General features: G+C 49.7%; 1 protein-coding gene across 1 annotated transcript; it reads left to right on the top strand.

Moving 5' to 3' along the window:
• The first annotated feature begins 1,684 nt into the window (after window positions 1-1,684).
• On the top strand, window positions 1,685-13,181 carry LOC121693829 (centromere protein F-like). The gene is made up of 11 exons (XM_042073491.1): window positions 1,685-1,924; window positions 2,243-2,368; window positions 2,603-2,731; window positions 5,273-5,395; window positions 6,313-6,448; window positions 6,681-9,304; window positions 9,455-9,681; window positions 9,920-10,043; window positions 10,244-11,147; window positions 11,318-11,444; window positions 11,626-13,181. The coding sequence occupies exons 1-10, from the start codon at window positions 1,865-1,867 to the stop codon at window positions 11,431-11,433; spliced, it is 4,569 nt and encodes a 1,522-aa protein (XP_041929425.1). The 5' UTR covers window positions 1,685-1,864; the 3' UTR covers window positions 11,434-11,444; window positions 11,626-13,181.
• The last annotated feature ends 725 nt before the right edge of the window (window positions 13,182-13,906 follow it).

The following is a 13,906-nucleotide window of genomic DNA, read 5'->3' on the forward strand; positions in this document are numbered from 1 at the left end:
GACGGGTGGGGGAGAAACTAGAGGCTATATATATTTACCCTTTGCTCAGGCTTAAAGCCCTAGACAAACATTAGCTTTCCTCCATAAATGCCGGATGCTGTCTGTGCACTTCAAACACAGAGAGCAGGTCTTCTCGGCACACAGGATACATGGATCACTGCCTGCTGTGTTGTAGTGCACGGGGGGGGACAATGTGTTGGTCCCACACACAGGGATGTGTTTCTCCTCAGTAACTGTTGTGCTGCTCTTGGAGCCTCCTGGCTCTGTTCTGATATCTGTCTAGCTATCTGGGCTGGACATGTGGGGGTGTCTTCTCTCTTCCTTGCCATCTTTCCTTTTGTCCCATGACTTTCCTTCTTTGTGTGTGTGTTTCTTTTGTCCCATGACTTTCCTTCTTTGTGTGTGTTTGTTTCTTTTGTCCCATGACTTTCCTTCTTTGTGTGTGTTTCTTTTGTCCCCCCCCCGTCCCCGTCCCCGTCCCCTCAGTGGCTCTGTGTTTCCATAGTGGGTGGATTACTGGCAGAGTCCACAAGAGCTTCCTGTAGTCGGGCCCTGTTACGCAGAGCATGTACCAAACACCTGAGTCACATAAACAACACACTTTATTTTTCTCATCCCCCCCCCTCCACCCCACCTCCACCTCCCCTCTCACACATACCAGTTACAGTTCTTCTTCTCTTGCGTTTCATTTCTGTGTCACTTTTTGCCTGTGACGAACATTCATCTGTTCTGCTCAATGTGAGTGACAGCATTGACCTGCACACAGGACAGATTTTTATTGACCAGATAAGTCAATGGCGTGTAGCAGATAAGCAAACTATCCCCACACCGTGTGCTGGTAGTGAGTTGACCGACCAATAACACAATGACCGCGTGTGTGTGTGTGTGTGAGTGAAGTACGTGCACACATCTGTGAGTTTTGCACGAGAGCATCAGACAGAGGCGAGAGAGCAGAACAGAGGGTTTTGTTTATTCAGTACAGTGCACAGGGCCTGAATAAGCGCCATTGTTTTGGCATCGGGGCTGGCTGCGCTGAGGCAATCGCTCGCTTGTCCTCGTCATCCTCGTTCTCCGCTGACACCTGACGCGGAGCATTCCTGTCCCGTCAGAGCCAACAAGGAAGTGTGCCTGCCTCTAGGCGAGGAGTGGCCCAAAGACTCACTGGACTGGATGCAAAGGCTGTCCTACCAGTGTCTCATGCATCAGTGCAAAGAGTCTGATTTCATTCATGTAGGCAACACACTGGCTTAGGAAGCTATGCTGCCAAACCAGCGCACAGTGTCTTAGGAACGTTTTTGCTGCATTTTAAAGGCACAAGCATTTTTTTTTTTAAAACCCTGTGGTATCCAACAAAGGGATTTTGTTGAGTGAATAGACTAATGCTTTTAGACTGCACCTTTTTCTTCTTATCAAACTTGACATGAAGTTGGCCTACACTCGTACTTTTGTGTACGAAGCCTGTGGTTATTGTTTGCTGAGCTTGATAAAGATTTCTCAGATTTATTTGTACATTAGTAATACTCATTTTCCTGCTTTTTCTGTTTATTCCCCCTCACTCACACACTAACACAACCCCCCCCCCCCCCCCCCCCCCCCCATACATACACAAATACATACATACTTACACACACTCACACTCTCTCTCTCTCCCTCTCACACTCACACTCTCTCTCTCTCCCTCTCACACTCACACTCACACTCACACTCACACACACACAGCCCAAACGCTGAAGATCCAGGAGCTGCAGACGTGGGTGCAGTCTCTGGAGAAGGAGGTGCGTGCGGAGGGCCGAGCGGTTCAAGGAGAGCGAGGCGCGGGCTGGGCGAGGCTAAGCGGGAGCTGGCCGGCAGGGAGCAGAGCCTGATGCGCACCAAGGACGAGCTGGGCCGCGCACACACCCTCATCAGCCAGGAGAGGGACCGGGTGAGGGAAGCGGGGGCACTCTGAGCACGGTGCTGATGGGAATAGAACTGCTTTCTTGAGATTGGGCACGCTCTGAATTTATTTAGAACATGCATGAGATGTGGTTTTGCAGTGGGGGAAATTAGGCTCCACCAGATCAAATGTGGAGGTGGATAGACCCACCCAGCAGCATGTCTCCCTGCAGAATGGAGGCATATGCAGGCTTTATTATATTAGAGGCGTCATGTGTACCCTGCTGTGTGTGTGCGTGTGTGTGTGTGTGCGTGCGTGTGTGTGTGTGTGTGTGTGTGTGCAACACTGATAGTGTGCTGTGTGCAGGCCCAGGCCTCTGAGCAGCGGGCGAAGCATCTGCAGGAGGAGCTGAAGTGCCAGAGGCAGAATGCTGAGACCAGCCGCTGCAACGCCGAGCAGAAGAGGAAGGAGATTGAGAGAGAACACCAGAGGGTGAGGACACACACACACATGGGGAGACAGCCTGAGTGTGTGTGTGTGTGTGAGACGTGGACTATGTGTGTGTCAAACTGTGTACTGTCCATGTTGGTATGTATTTTTGTCTGTTGCATGTAGTGTGTGTGAGCGTGTGTGATGTGGACCTTTAGTGTGTCAAACTGTGTGTACTGTGCATGTTTGTGTGTATGTCTGTTGCATGTAATGTGTGTGTGTGTGTGATGGCTGTAGGAGTTGCTGGAGCTGCAGAAGGAGCGGCAGGCTCTGGAGCGGCAGCACCAGCAGGAGTCCCACAAACTAAACCAGGAGATCCAGCAGGCCAGGACGCTACACCACACATTACAGTCACAGCACGACAAGGTACACACACACCCACACACCCACACACACCAATCCTAGTTGGCTAGAGCTCTACATTATACAACAGTATGACTAGTAGACACACCGTATGATCAGACACACCCCACACACACACACACACACACACACACACACACACACACACACACACACACACACAATGAGGGATCCAGCTGGACAGACACACGCTGACATCAGTGAACTTTCTCTCCATAACCCACACGCACATTTAATGCAACACACGTGCACATCAGTGACCATGAGCGCATGTGCTCTATGCACACTCCAAACACAGAAGGATGGCCTATAGGACTTCAAACGTATGTATAAGACTTCTACCTCCTGTCCTTTCATTTACAGAAACGGTTTATACTTTCATGCTATGTCTCCCAGCTATGTCTCCCAGCCCATCTCCTTGTTGTCTTTTTTTCTCTCGTTCTTTCTTCCCTTTTCTCTCCCTCTGTGTCTCTCTCGCTGGGGAGTTGAAGTATGTGCTCCACAGGTCAATGCACTAATGTCACTCTTCCCTCTCTTGCCCCCTGTTGCTCCCTCTCGTCCTCTCACTCCCTCCCCTCCTCTCTTCCTTCTCTCTCTCTCTCTCTCTCTCTCTCTCTCTCTCTCTCTCTCTCCTCTCTCTCTCTCTCTCTCTCTCTCTCTCTCTCTCTCTCTCTCTCTCTCTCTCTCTCTCTCTCTCTCTCTCTCTCTCTCTCTCTCTCTCCTTCTTCATTTCTGGCAGAGGAGATTTAAGGCCTGAAGGTCAGTGTGGTAACATTGATTGTCTGTGTCCTACTTTTTGTTGCTTTGTCTGATTCTTTGCTCTCTCTCCTTTCTTTTTCTGTCTTTCTCTTGGCCTCTCAATATAAAAGTGCTTAGATTGCAGCATTCTCTAGCGGTAGGATGGTAATAAACCCACACTGCTACTACATCAAAAGTGTATGCGTGCACCTACTTTTGAAGGAAAGCAGTGTGAATATTTCAGTTTAGTAGCGTGGCAGAATTAGCATCTTAAAGAATTCTAATGGTTTAAGAGGGCAGCAGCCACAGGAGTAAATAAGACCAAATTATCTGTGTTTTGCTGTTACTATGAATAACAAACGTACAAAAGGCCATTTAGGTTGTTGAGTTCCTGAGCTCACAGCTTGTCCTTCTCGTTTCCTACGTGCAGACTCCTGTGGTTATCTGCACTGGGCTTTTATCTCGTTACTATCAGCACATTAGTACCCAAGCACCTGTAGCACCCTGAGTCTGTGCATCTACAACAGCTTGTGTTAAAATCAGCGGATGTGTACAGTGCCTATGAAAAGTATATGCAATCGCTTTTTTTGCATTATATATTTATAATTGATTAACATTAATTTGATTGCAAAAAAGGCCAAATGAAATGGACAAAGATTCCATTTATGAAAGCAATAAAATGGGAAATATCCAAGGTGGGGGAATACTTTTTATAGGCACTGTATATGTGTTCGTCTGTGTCTGATTATGTGGGAATGTTTGATCACTGAACAGGTCAGGTCAGGTCACTGTAGAATGTAAGGTAAACAACTCTATAGAATGTTTGTGTTTTGATTCACAAACTAAGCAAAACATTGTAAACATTATATTATCTGGTAAACTCCTCCATTTATCCACATCCCAGTATTTCAGACACGCACACACACACACACACACACACACACACACACACACACACACACACTTCCGTTCATCTAAGTGAGGGTTACTAAATTGTAGGACACTGAAATAGTCCCATAGTAAAACCTCTGTGGTATAGCCCTGTTAGTGTGTGTGTCAGCAGAAATGGCTTTTACTGGGCCTAGTTAGCCATGTCCTTGCCTGACCCTGAAGTCACCCCCTTTAAAAAAAAAAAAAAAAAAAAAAACATTTAGCTCATCAGAAACTTGGACTTGGGCAGAAATTGTCTCATACTTGACAGCACAGCCATATACACTGTGTATCAAGAAAGAGTACTTTGTACTGTATAAGTTATGTAATCATGCTGGTCAAGTTGGTCATTCTCTTCAACTGAACTGGCATTACCACGTGGCTGTTTGGAGTTGTGTGTGTCATGTGTTAACATGGTTACTGCATGAGGAGTGAAACGGTGGTTATTTGTGTCCATGCAGTGAGTAACATGTGAGTGCTGAAGCATGTAAATGTGGACCATGTGTTCTCTCATCTCACTCTGGGGGCCCATGTTTGAAGTGTTTCACGGCACAGCGGAACGAACGCCACGTTTTAGTGTGCCGTTAAAACTGCATGGGGCTTTCTGCTGCTGCTTGGCATGAGTCAGCGGCGCTGGGACCCCAAGACTCCTCTCTCCCCCCGGCTTCCTTTCTCTCTCTCCACCCATCTCTTATTCCAGTCTTCATTCCAGACCTCCTTTGATGCACTTCCCTCCATCCATTGCTCCTTCCCTAAACCCCCAACTCTGCACTCCTCCTCCTCCTCTTCCTCTTGTGTTCTGGCTCTTATTCAGTCCACTTCCTGTGTGTGTGTGTGTGTGTGTGTGTGTGTGTGTGTTTGTGTTTGTGCATGCAGCTGGGTCTGCAGAAGCAGGCTGTGGAGCAGGAGCTGGACTTCATCAAAGGGAAGCTGAAAGGCACTGAGTCGGAGCTCCAGGACACTCAGAAGAGAGAGGCCCAGACGCAAGCTAAGCTAACGGTATGATGCTAACACTGGGCCCCCCCCACACACGGTGATACACACACATATCACATTACATAGACCTTCTTGGGTCCTGAGGCTTTATCTATTAAATATGACATAATTTCTAATTGAAAGCTAGACTTGGTAGACCAAGCATGTTGACACTGACGAAACTCAATAGCTGGACCACTCAGGGTGCCAGTGGGAATCCCAAACCTTCCTGTTGCTGATCGTGTGTCCACACCCTCTTGAGGTCAGATGTGTACACCAGGTCCCTCTGGACAAACAGCTTCTCTCATGTTTCATACTGTTGAGCAATACAGCTGTGCTAAGACCCTCTGTTTGCTCCCGGGAGTTTGGCCACATCTAGACTTTATCATAAATAATAGATGCTCTGTACACCGAAGGAAAAGCTTGTTGAATTATTAAGCATATCTGCTGATGAGGGTCTTTGTCTGTAAGTCACATTCTCTGATATGTTTGAAATCTGTGCAGCACATGTCATTCATTGAGTTAGGAGTTAAAGGTTATATGCATTACAGACATCATCAAATACATTTATACTGTAGGTGTTCAAAATGGTCAGATGCCGATTCAAAACATTGTCCTTCCAGATTGCGCTAATATACATGTATGCCTGGATATCAAATATATATCAAATCAAATATATCAAATCAAAGTTAAGGGTAGACATGTGTGGCACACTTACATACTAAGATACCAGTGTTCACTGAAGACTAGATTATTGGAAGCTTTGCAGTAAATACACTGACACACTGCCATCTCACAATTTGAACTTCAGTGTAAAATGAGTCGAGAAATAAAGTTTGGCTACACTCTTTATGTCCTCAAAAGTCTCTATCTTCGGTTAACCGTTTGGCTGTATTGGTCCTGATGGTGTGTAATAAGTTCTGTCTGTGTTTGGCCTGCAGGAAGCGCTCAGGGACAGCGAGAGCCTCACCGTGACCATTGAGCAGCTGAAGAGGAAGGAGAGGAGCCTGGAGGAGGAGGTGAAGAGGCTCTCTGAGGAGCTGGCTGACGCACTACGCCGCCTTAAAGAGCTCCAAGGTGAGCATCTGACTGGCCCAAGAGCTCCCTCTGCTGGACACATACAGTTATTACACTATGAATTCATCATAATAACTTCACAGAAATTAGGAATTACTCGTTTAAAGTTGAAATGATAGAAAATAGAAATGTATTCTTTAAAAAAAAAAACCTCCTGCTTACATGTTGCACTCATTTGAATCATAACAGCTGAGATTTCTGTTTTGCTCTCTTCTCTCTCTGTCCCTTCCAGACCAGCCTCCTGCTCCTGCAGCTGTCATAACGCCCCCCCAGTACTCCTCCTGTGGCGACAGCTTCAACCCAGTGGTCTCTTACGATCGCCCCAGTCCTCACCAAACACAAACCCACAAGAAGAAAGCGCTCAAAGTGGACAGAACCAAAGAGGAGGCGATCCAGAGGGCAAAGTACCCCTCCGATAGGGAGCCGGGGGAGGGCATCGATTCTGAGCAAATCAAGGAGTTTGGCTCAGAGCAGCCCGCAAAGGGCAAGAGAAAAGAGGGCAGGAGGGAGAAAGTGGGAAGGAGGGATGAAGAGTCAGACCAGACGGATGAAGCTGGAGAGGTTCTGTCTTCTGCTCTGGAGGAGGACGCCAGCAGTGATGAGGGAGGGACCAATCAGCTTTGCCCAAAGTCACAGCTGACTGAAACCCTAAGCAGCAGCAGTTCACCAGAATGTTCCAGAAGCAAACCCACTATCCCATCGCCCAGCCAAAGTCCCAACCGCGGAGGTGGGCAGACGGACCTGAAGCGGGAGAATGTGGCGCTCCGCGACGAGCTCCGGGACACCAAGCAGGAGCTGGAGCGTCGACTGGACGACCTGGAGAGCCAGCGTCGCGCCGAGGCGGAGGCCCGCACCAAGCTGAAGCAGCTGAGCCGCAAGCACTCCACCCAGACGGAGCAGCTCCACCACAGGGCCCAGGAGCAGCAGGAGGAGCGCCAGCGGCTGGAGCGGCAGCTGGAGGAGGCGCGCCGGGAGACGGGACGCCTGGAGGAGGCGCTGGCCGCCGCCGAGGGCCGGCTGGAGGAGAGCCGGAAGGTGAGGGACGCGGAGGCGGCCGGCGAGAGGGGCGAGTGCGAGCGCCTGAGGGAGGCGCTGACCGAGATGGAGCGCAAGGGCCGCGAGATGGAGGAGGAGAGCGGGCGGCTGAAGGAGGACCTGGAGGTGCTGAGGGTGGAGCTGACCCAGGAGCGCGAGGACCGCGAGAAAGGCCGCGAGGAGGAGGAGGAGGAGGGCAAGGAGGAAGGACCGGGGAAGGAGGACCTGCTGGCCAAGGTGTCCGAACTCGAGGCGGAGCTGGACGAGCTCAGAAAGGCTCCGAAGGAAAACCTCCAGCTGAAATATTTGCAGCTCAACGGCAGCTGCGACGACAACAAAGCCATGGTCTTCAACGATGAGGACATCATCCCATCCCCGATTGACCACGTCTCCTTCTGCCAAGCGGTCAACCTCCAGAACTCCATGGTCTCCCAGGAAGCCTCCACCAAGAACTTCATCACCGACCTGGGAGCCTGTAAGAAGCTTGCAGAACATTCCAGAAACGAGAATGAGGCCCGGAGCGCCGGCCTTGCCCAGGAGGTGGAGCGTCTGAAGGTCCAGTGCGAGTCGCTGCGGGCTGAGCGGGACAGGGAGTCCGGCAGGAGCAAAACGGCCCAGAACCGCCTGGAGGTTCTGCAGAAGCAGGTGACCAGTCAGACGCAGCAGCTGACGCGGGCCTTCGAGAGCCAGAGCAGCCACATCGAGGGCCTGCTGCTGGAGCTGCAGCACCGCGACGCCGCCATCCAGAGGCAGGGAGAGGAACTGCGTCTGTGCCAAGAGGAAATGGCTCAAGTCAGAGCAGCTAAGGAGAAACTGGAGACGGAGGTCAGGACAGACGTCCCTCAGATAGACAGTTCAGATGATGCCAAAGAGGTGTCTGTCCATTCAGATGCCACTGTGGATAAGACTCAGCCTGAAGCACGCTGTGACATGATAGACAATACTAAAGCCAAAACACTAGATAAGGAGGCCGATGTCGTATCTGTTAAGGAGGTCTTAAACACATCTACCCCTGTTGAACCCCAAGCTGGGGAGCAGCACAAGGCAGTGGCACAGAGTAACACTAGCAATGTTCCGTTCCAGACTGTCCAAACTAATGCCCAGGATGCAAGCACGACAGATGTTCAGGCTGGTTCTCTGCCGTGTGAAATCGCAGCCTCTGGAAACACAGTTGCTATTGTGGAACGTTCTGGAAACTTTAATGAAAAACAGTTTGTGCACACTGAGACCACTGTTCAGGAGGGTAGTGGAGAAGCGCCACTGGACACTGCAGACCCCCGACTCGGACGGCCAGCTGCCGCGTTAGCTAGCGGACAGCTGGAGCACAACTCTCACAATTCCACACTCCTGCAGAGCCCCGCAGACGTCCAGGCCCTTGACGCGAGTACCATGACGGAGGCGGCCGAAGGGTCACCGGAGAGCCAGAGGGAGATGGACCTGCTCCGGGCCCAGAATGCCCAGCTCACTCAGGCGCTGGAGGAAGCGTCAGTGGAGGAACTCCGGTCAGTCAGAGTGGAGAACGAGCAGCTGAAGTCCAGGCTGAAGCAGTTGGAGGCCGCTAGCGTCCACGCCCAGGACGATGGGCCAGCAGGTAGAGAGGATGATGGGGCTTTGCGCCCGTGCCGTGAAGGCCAGGGGGATCTCTCTGTCCAAACATCTGATGCCGACAACACAGAGGAGAGAGTTCCCCCAGTTCAGCCTGTTTCAGTGCAGCCAGATGCCACTACAGTAACAGAAACTACTGTGGAGAGAAGCACTGAGAAAGAATCTCTTGGAAAGGAGACATTCGGCCACTCAGACACAACCTCACATGAGCAACAGGTACTTAGAGTTATCAGATTAAATAGAAGCAGTATTTACACAATCCTAAACACTAATACACTCTAATACACATAGTGGAAGTGCTCTCTCCATTGCTCAGTCTGTTGTGTTGTGTTGTGTTGTGTTGTGTTTGCGCTGGGCCGTGTCCAGCTGCAGGCTCTGCTCTCGGAGCTGCGACGGCTGACCGGGGAGAACGAGAGTCAGGCCGAGGAGCTGGAGCTCTGGAGGACGGCGGCGTCTGGAGAGCCCTCGGCGCTGTTGCCGGGGGCAACGGCAGGTCGCCATGGAGACGGAGGCAGCATACTTGTGGTGCGGGAAGACCACATCCTCCTCCCCTGTAGCACAGATAAGCTGGGCGGACAGCTCCTGGAAACAAGGTGCCGAGTCACATCCCCACCACTAACCAGAAAATAAATACAGGACAATTAGCCAATGATAATGCACTCTCTGTTTACACTTCACTCCCTGCCAGTGTGCCAGCTGCTGGAGATTAATTATAGGGTGACGCAGAGTAGCAGTTGTTGTCCACTTGTGTAAACACAGATGTGCTGTCCACGGTCAAGTGCCAGTGGCTAACTGCAGCCCCCCCCTCTCCTCCATCTAAACTATCTCCAGGTCCATGATCCACCACCATCAGTCAGAAGAGGCAGGAGGTCATCCAAGCACCACCACCACACAGCGGCAGCAGGACTCTCCTGTACCACCCAAGGTGGAGGTGGACCATGGTGCATCTGTAAAGGTGAGTTACTCGTTTGCACTAAGCATTGTATGTAACTAATATAATGTTTGTAATTACTCCTTACATACCTTGTATCAATACTTCTTACATCAGTTATACCAATTTGTTTATTCCATTATATGGAATATTATATTTATGTTATTTTTAGATAAAGCACAGTGATGTGTGTCTGTTAAAACTCCCCACACATGGTGTTTCAGAGCTCAGAGTCTGAAGATGGTGAGCTGACAGATGAGGTGAGCTCTTGCCACGAAGTGGAAACAATGACCAAAGGCTCTCAGAGGAGAGCTGAAGATTTACATTCCGAGACCCCCTCCACTGACCGCAGAGGTTCTAACACTAAAGAAAAGCTGTGCGACTCGCCCACCAAGACCAAAACAGTCCTCGGACAGACTGATCAGGTTCATCAGCGGGCAGGACCTGGCGCTCCTGGACCCGATGCCAAAGCCAACAGTGTCTCATGCACATCCAATCAGGCGCACAGCTCTACAGAAGCCTCTGAAGATGCCGCGCGGCAGACCAAAGCAGACGACTCCGGACCGGAGGCGGCCCACGGCCAGACGCTGCTCCGCGAGTCCGTGAGTGCACCGGCCTGTCAGGCTGAGCTGGGGGTGGGGAGCGTGTCTGTGACACCGAGTGGAACGAGCCGATCTGCAGAGACACACCAATACTGCGCTGATGCTGCCGAAGAGAAGCTCCGACCACCAGAGGCCTCACGGGATGGGGCTGAAGGTCAGAGTTCAGAGGTCACGGGCCTTGAGAGGGCACAGGTCAGTAGGGAGGTGAAGAGTGCGGCCACCCAGACGGAGGAGACGCACGCACAGAGCCCTGAGAACACACCGCAGAGGGCCGCCGTCCTGGACGCCAGCACACAGACGGACCGAGGACCAACGGAGGAGGAGGAAGACGAGGTGACTGACTCGCCATGCCCCTCGCCAGGGGCGGCAGCAGAGAGCGAGAAGCTACTGCTCTCCAGCTCGTTCCCCATCCCGGCCAACCCGGCGCACCTGGCCGAGCGCATCCGCCGCAACCGCAACCGCATGTCGGCCGCCTACGACGACACCGAGTACGAGCCATACGGCCTGCCCGAGGTCGTCATGAAAGGTCAGTCAGTCCGTCAGTCTTTCAGTACGACCGAAAAGAAGTTGTTCTTAGGAATGTGCTTCTCACACTCTCTCTCTCTCTCTCTCTCTCTCTCTCTCTCTCTCTCTCTCGCTCTCTCTCTCGCTCTTCCCTCTATCTCTCTCTATCGCTCTCTCCCCCTCTCTCTGTAGGTTTTGCTGATATTCCCAGTGGCCCTGCCTGCCCCTATGTCCTCAGGAGGGGTCTGCTGGGAACCCCAGCTGTGGCGCTCCCAGCGCGGGAAGTGGAGGGAGACACAGACCCCTAAAAGTCACTAAGGTCAGACACTCATGACTGGACACACTCACTCTCGATCACTCACGACACTCACCCTCAAACACTCACTTTGGCAACATTTGTAATTGGACAGACCGCAACACAACTAGTCAATGTTGAATGCACTTGTGCTAGTCACGTGATATCCCCATATTCACTGGATTTGCCTGTGGTGTGTGTGCAGGTTGATGTGGAACCTTGTCTTGAGTTGAAGTAGGCGGCACAGCTACACCACCTCATGCCTTCAAGAGAACACTGCACTTTGCCTGCTACATCCTCGGACATTATTTATTATTATTATTATTTTTTTTTTTTCACTTTAATGTGTGGGGAATTCTAAATGGCTACAGCTGTTGACATGTGGCCAAGACCCCCGAAGCCGAGACCAGACACTGACCTTGGGAAGATTGATTGTATATGTGCTTTAGCTGTGGAGGGATTCTCCTGCTTTACAAAACTTGAATTTGTGAATAGCCTTATTTATAGATGTGTGCCTGAAATGCTGTGAGGATCACACTGCCATAGATGAATGTGTGTGTGTGTGTGTGTGTGTGTGTGTGTGGGCTCGTGTGCACTTGTGTGTCTGTGTTTTCTGTCTATGACTCAAACCAACCTGAGCCTTTTTCCTCTCCATGTATGGTTATCCACCATGAAGTGCTTTCTCTCTCTCTCTCTCTCTCTCTCTCTCTCTCTCTCTCTCTCTCTCTCTCTCTCTCTCTCTCTCTCTCTCTCTCTCTCTCTCTCTCTCTCTCTCTCACTTTATGTATCTCCATCCCACCACTCATTTCTCTTTCTCTCCCTTCATTTCTTTTTTCCCCTGTTTATAATTACAATATTCCAACAGTTTGCATTTATGATAACAGCACAAACCCACTGCCTATGTAGTAATAGAATGTGTCATGTATGTAAGTGTCCTGTACAATGTTACTGTATATGAGCAGCTCTACTTTATCAGATTAATATATTAAGTCGATATTAATAATTTGGTTTTGTGCGTAATTGGACTGGAATGTTTTTGTTCTGTTTTGTTCTGTTGCTTTGGTCGTGTTCCAGCCTGTTTCCAGTTTAAAAAAAAAAAAAAAAAAAAAACACTGGATTGATGTAGCATTAGCTTATTTTATCATTGTTGTTTTTAAATATATTGATTTTTGATTGAATCGGAATTGAAAGCCTTAAGTGGTAACACTGTGGCCTGCCTTGAAGCTTTCTTGTAGGACTATTTAAAGGGAAATTTGTAGTGCTTTCACAGATAAACAGACTGGGTGGTTGGATTGTATGACACGATTTAACTCCGGCGTCTGCTCCTCCGTCTACATCGAGCTGTTTTCAACTTCATGAGCACTCATATTTTAAGATAATGTACACACACACACTAAGGTACAGCACAGTTTAGAGAAGCTCTCCGGCACATACAGTTATTCTTACTGCCTCCTGCAGCAACTACTGCAGATAGGACCCTTTTCCAAAACCTAAACAAAACATCAACCTGTCAAGTGTACTTATACAGCATGCAAGACATCATTATTTTCAGATAGCACTCAGTGTTCAGACATTATCTTGAAACTTTGATCACAGACATAATATTTCAGTGCCCCCCCATCTGTTTTGTCGTACTAGCTGTACTGAAACAGGTCCACTGTGAATCGTTGCTCTTTGCTTAATGTCACATCTATGTGCTGCGGAGTGCCTGCTTTGATGCTTTTAATCATTAGCGGACTGGATTAAAAGGGTTGCCTTGAATATTTTGCCTTTGGTTTTGTCCTTTTTTGATGAACGTGTTCTGGTTTATTTTCATTTCATGGATGAGATGCAGGCACCATCATTCACTATAGTTTGTTTAATCACTTCTCTGGATTGAACATATACTGTATCTGTCAAGATATTTTTGTGGCCCTATCAAAAATGTTACCAGATAAGTTAGAGTTCACTCATTCTAGGATTTAACCATGGACGCCATATTGGGTATACGAGTGAGTATATGTCAACTAGTCAGACAGCATTTCTGTTTCTGGTTTCTGTGTGATGATTGCTTGGCTCCTTACCAAAGATGTGAGAATGACATGTGCATACAAAGGTGTTCTTGGCCACATGCATGCTGGCCTATGGCCATTTTCATAAAGTGGACGCAACACAAGCAGGGGGCAGAGGATGGTAGATGGAAGCGAAGGCAGCCTGCGAAAAGCGCCGTCATGTCATGGAGGACTCCTGCCCACAGTGGCGGTCTCTGCGGCCGCAGTCCTGGAGTTGGAAAATGTGTTCTTGCAATTGATGCAGACATCCTACTAGAACAGATCCACATCTCATCTCTTTGTTTACCTCCAGCCTAGGAGCTAACTCTGCCTCCACCACCCCCTCACCCCCACCCCACATCTGCAGTCGTGCTGATGTAGTGGCCTGAGAATGGGGAAACACCATCCTACAAACACTCCCATAGAGTTCAGACTCCCCCCTCATTTACTTATTGC

This window comes from Alosa sapidissima, chromosome 20, assembly GCF_018492685.1.
Source record: "Alosa sapidissima isolate fAloSap1 chromosome 20, fAloSap1.pri, whole genome shotgun sequence".
Lineage (NCBI taxonomy): Eukaryota > Metazoa > Chordata > Actinopteri > Clupeiformes > Clupeidae > Alosa > Alosa sapidissima.

Excerpts from the sequence above, each read along its gene's own strand:
- LOC121693829 (XM_042073491.1), top strand. The coding sequence starts at position 1,865 with ATGCGCACCAAGGACGAGCTGGGCCGCGCACACACCCTCATCAGCCAG. Across the intron at positions 5,396-6,312 it reads AGACGCAAGCTAAGCTAACG|GAAGCGCTCAGGGACAGCGA; the intron begins GTATGATGCTAA and ends TTTGGCCTGCAG. Across the intron at positions 9,305-9,454 it reads CAACCTCACATGAGCAACAG|CTGCAGGCTCTGCTCTCGGA; the intron begins GTACTTAGAGTT and ends GGCCGTGTCCAG.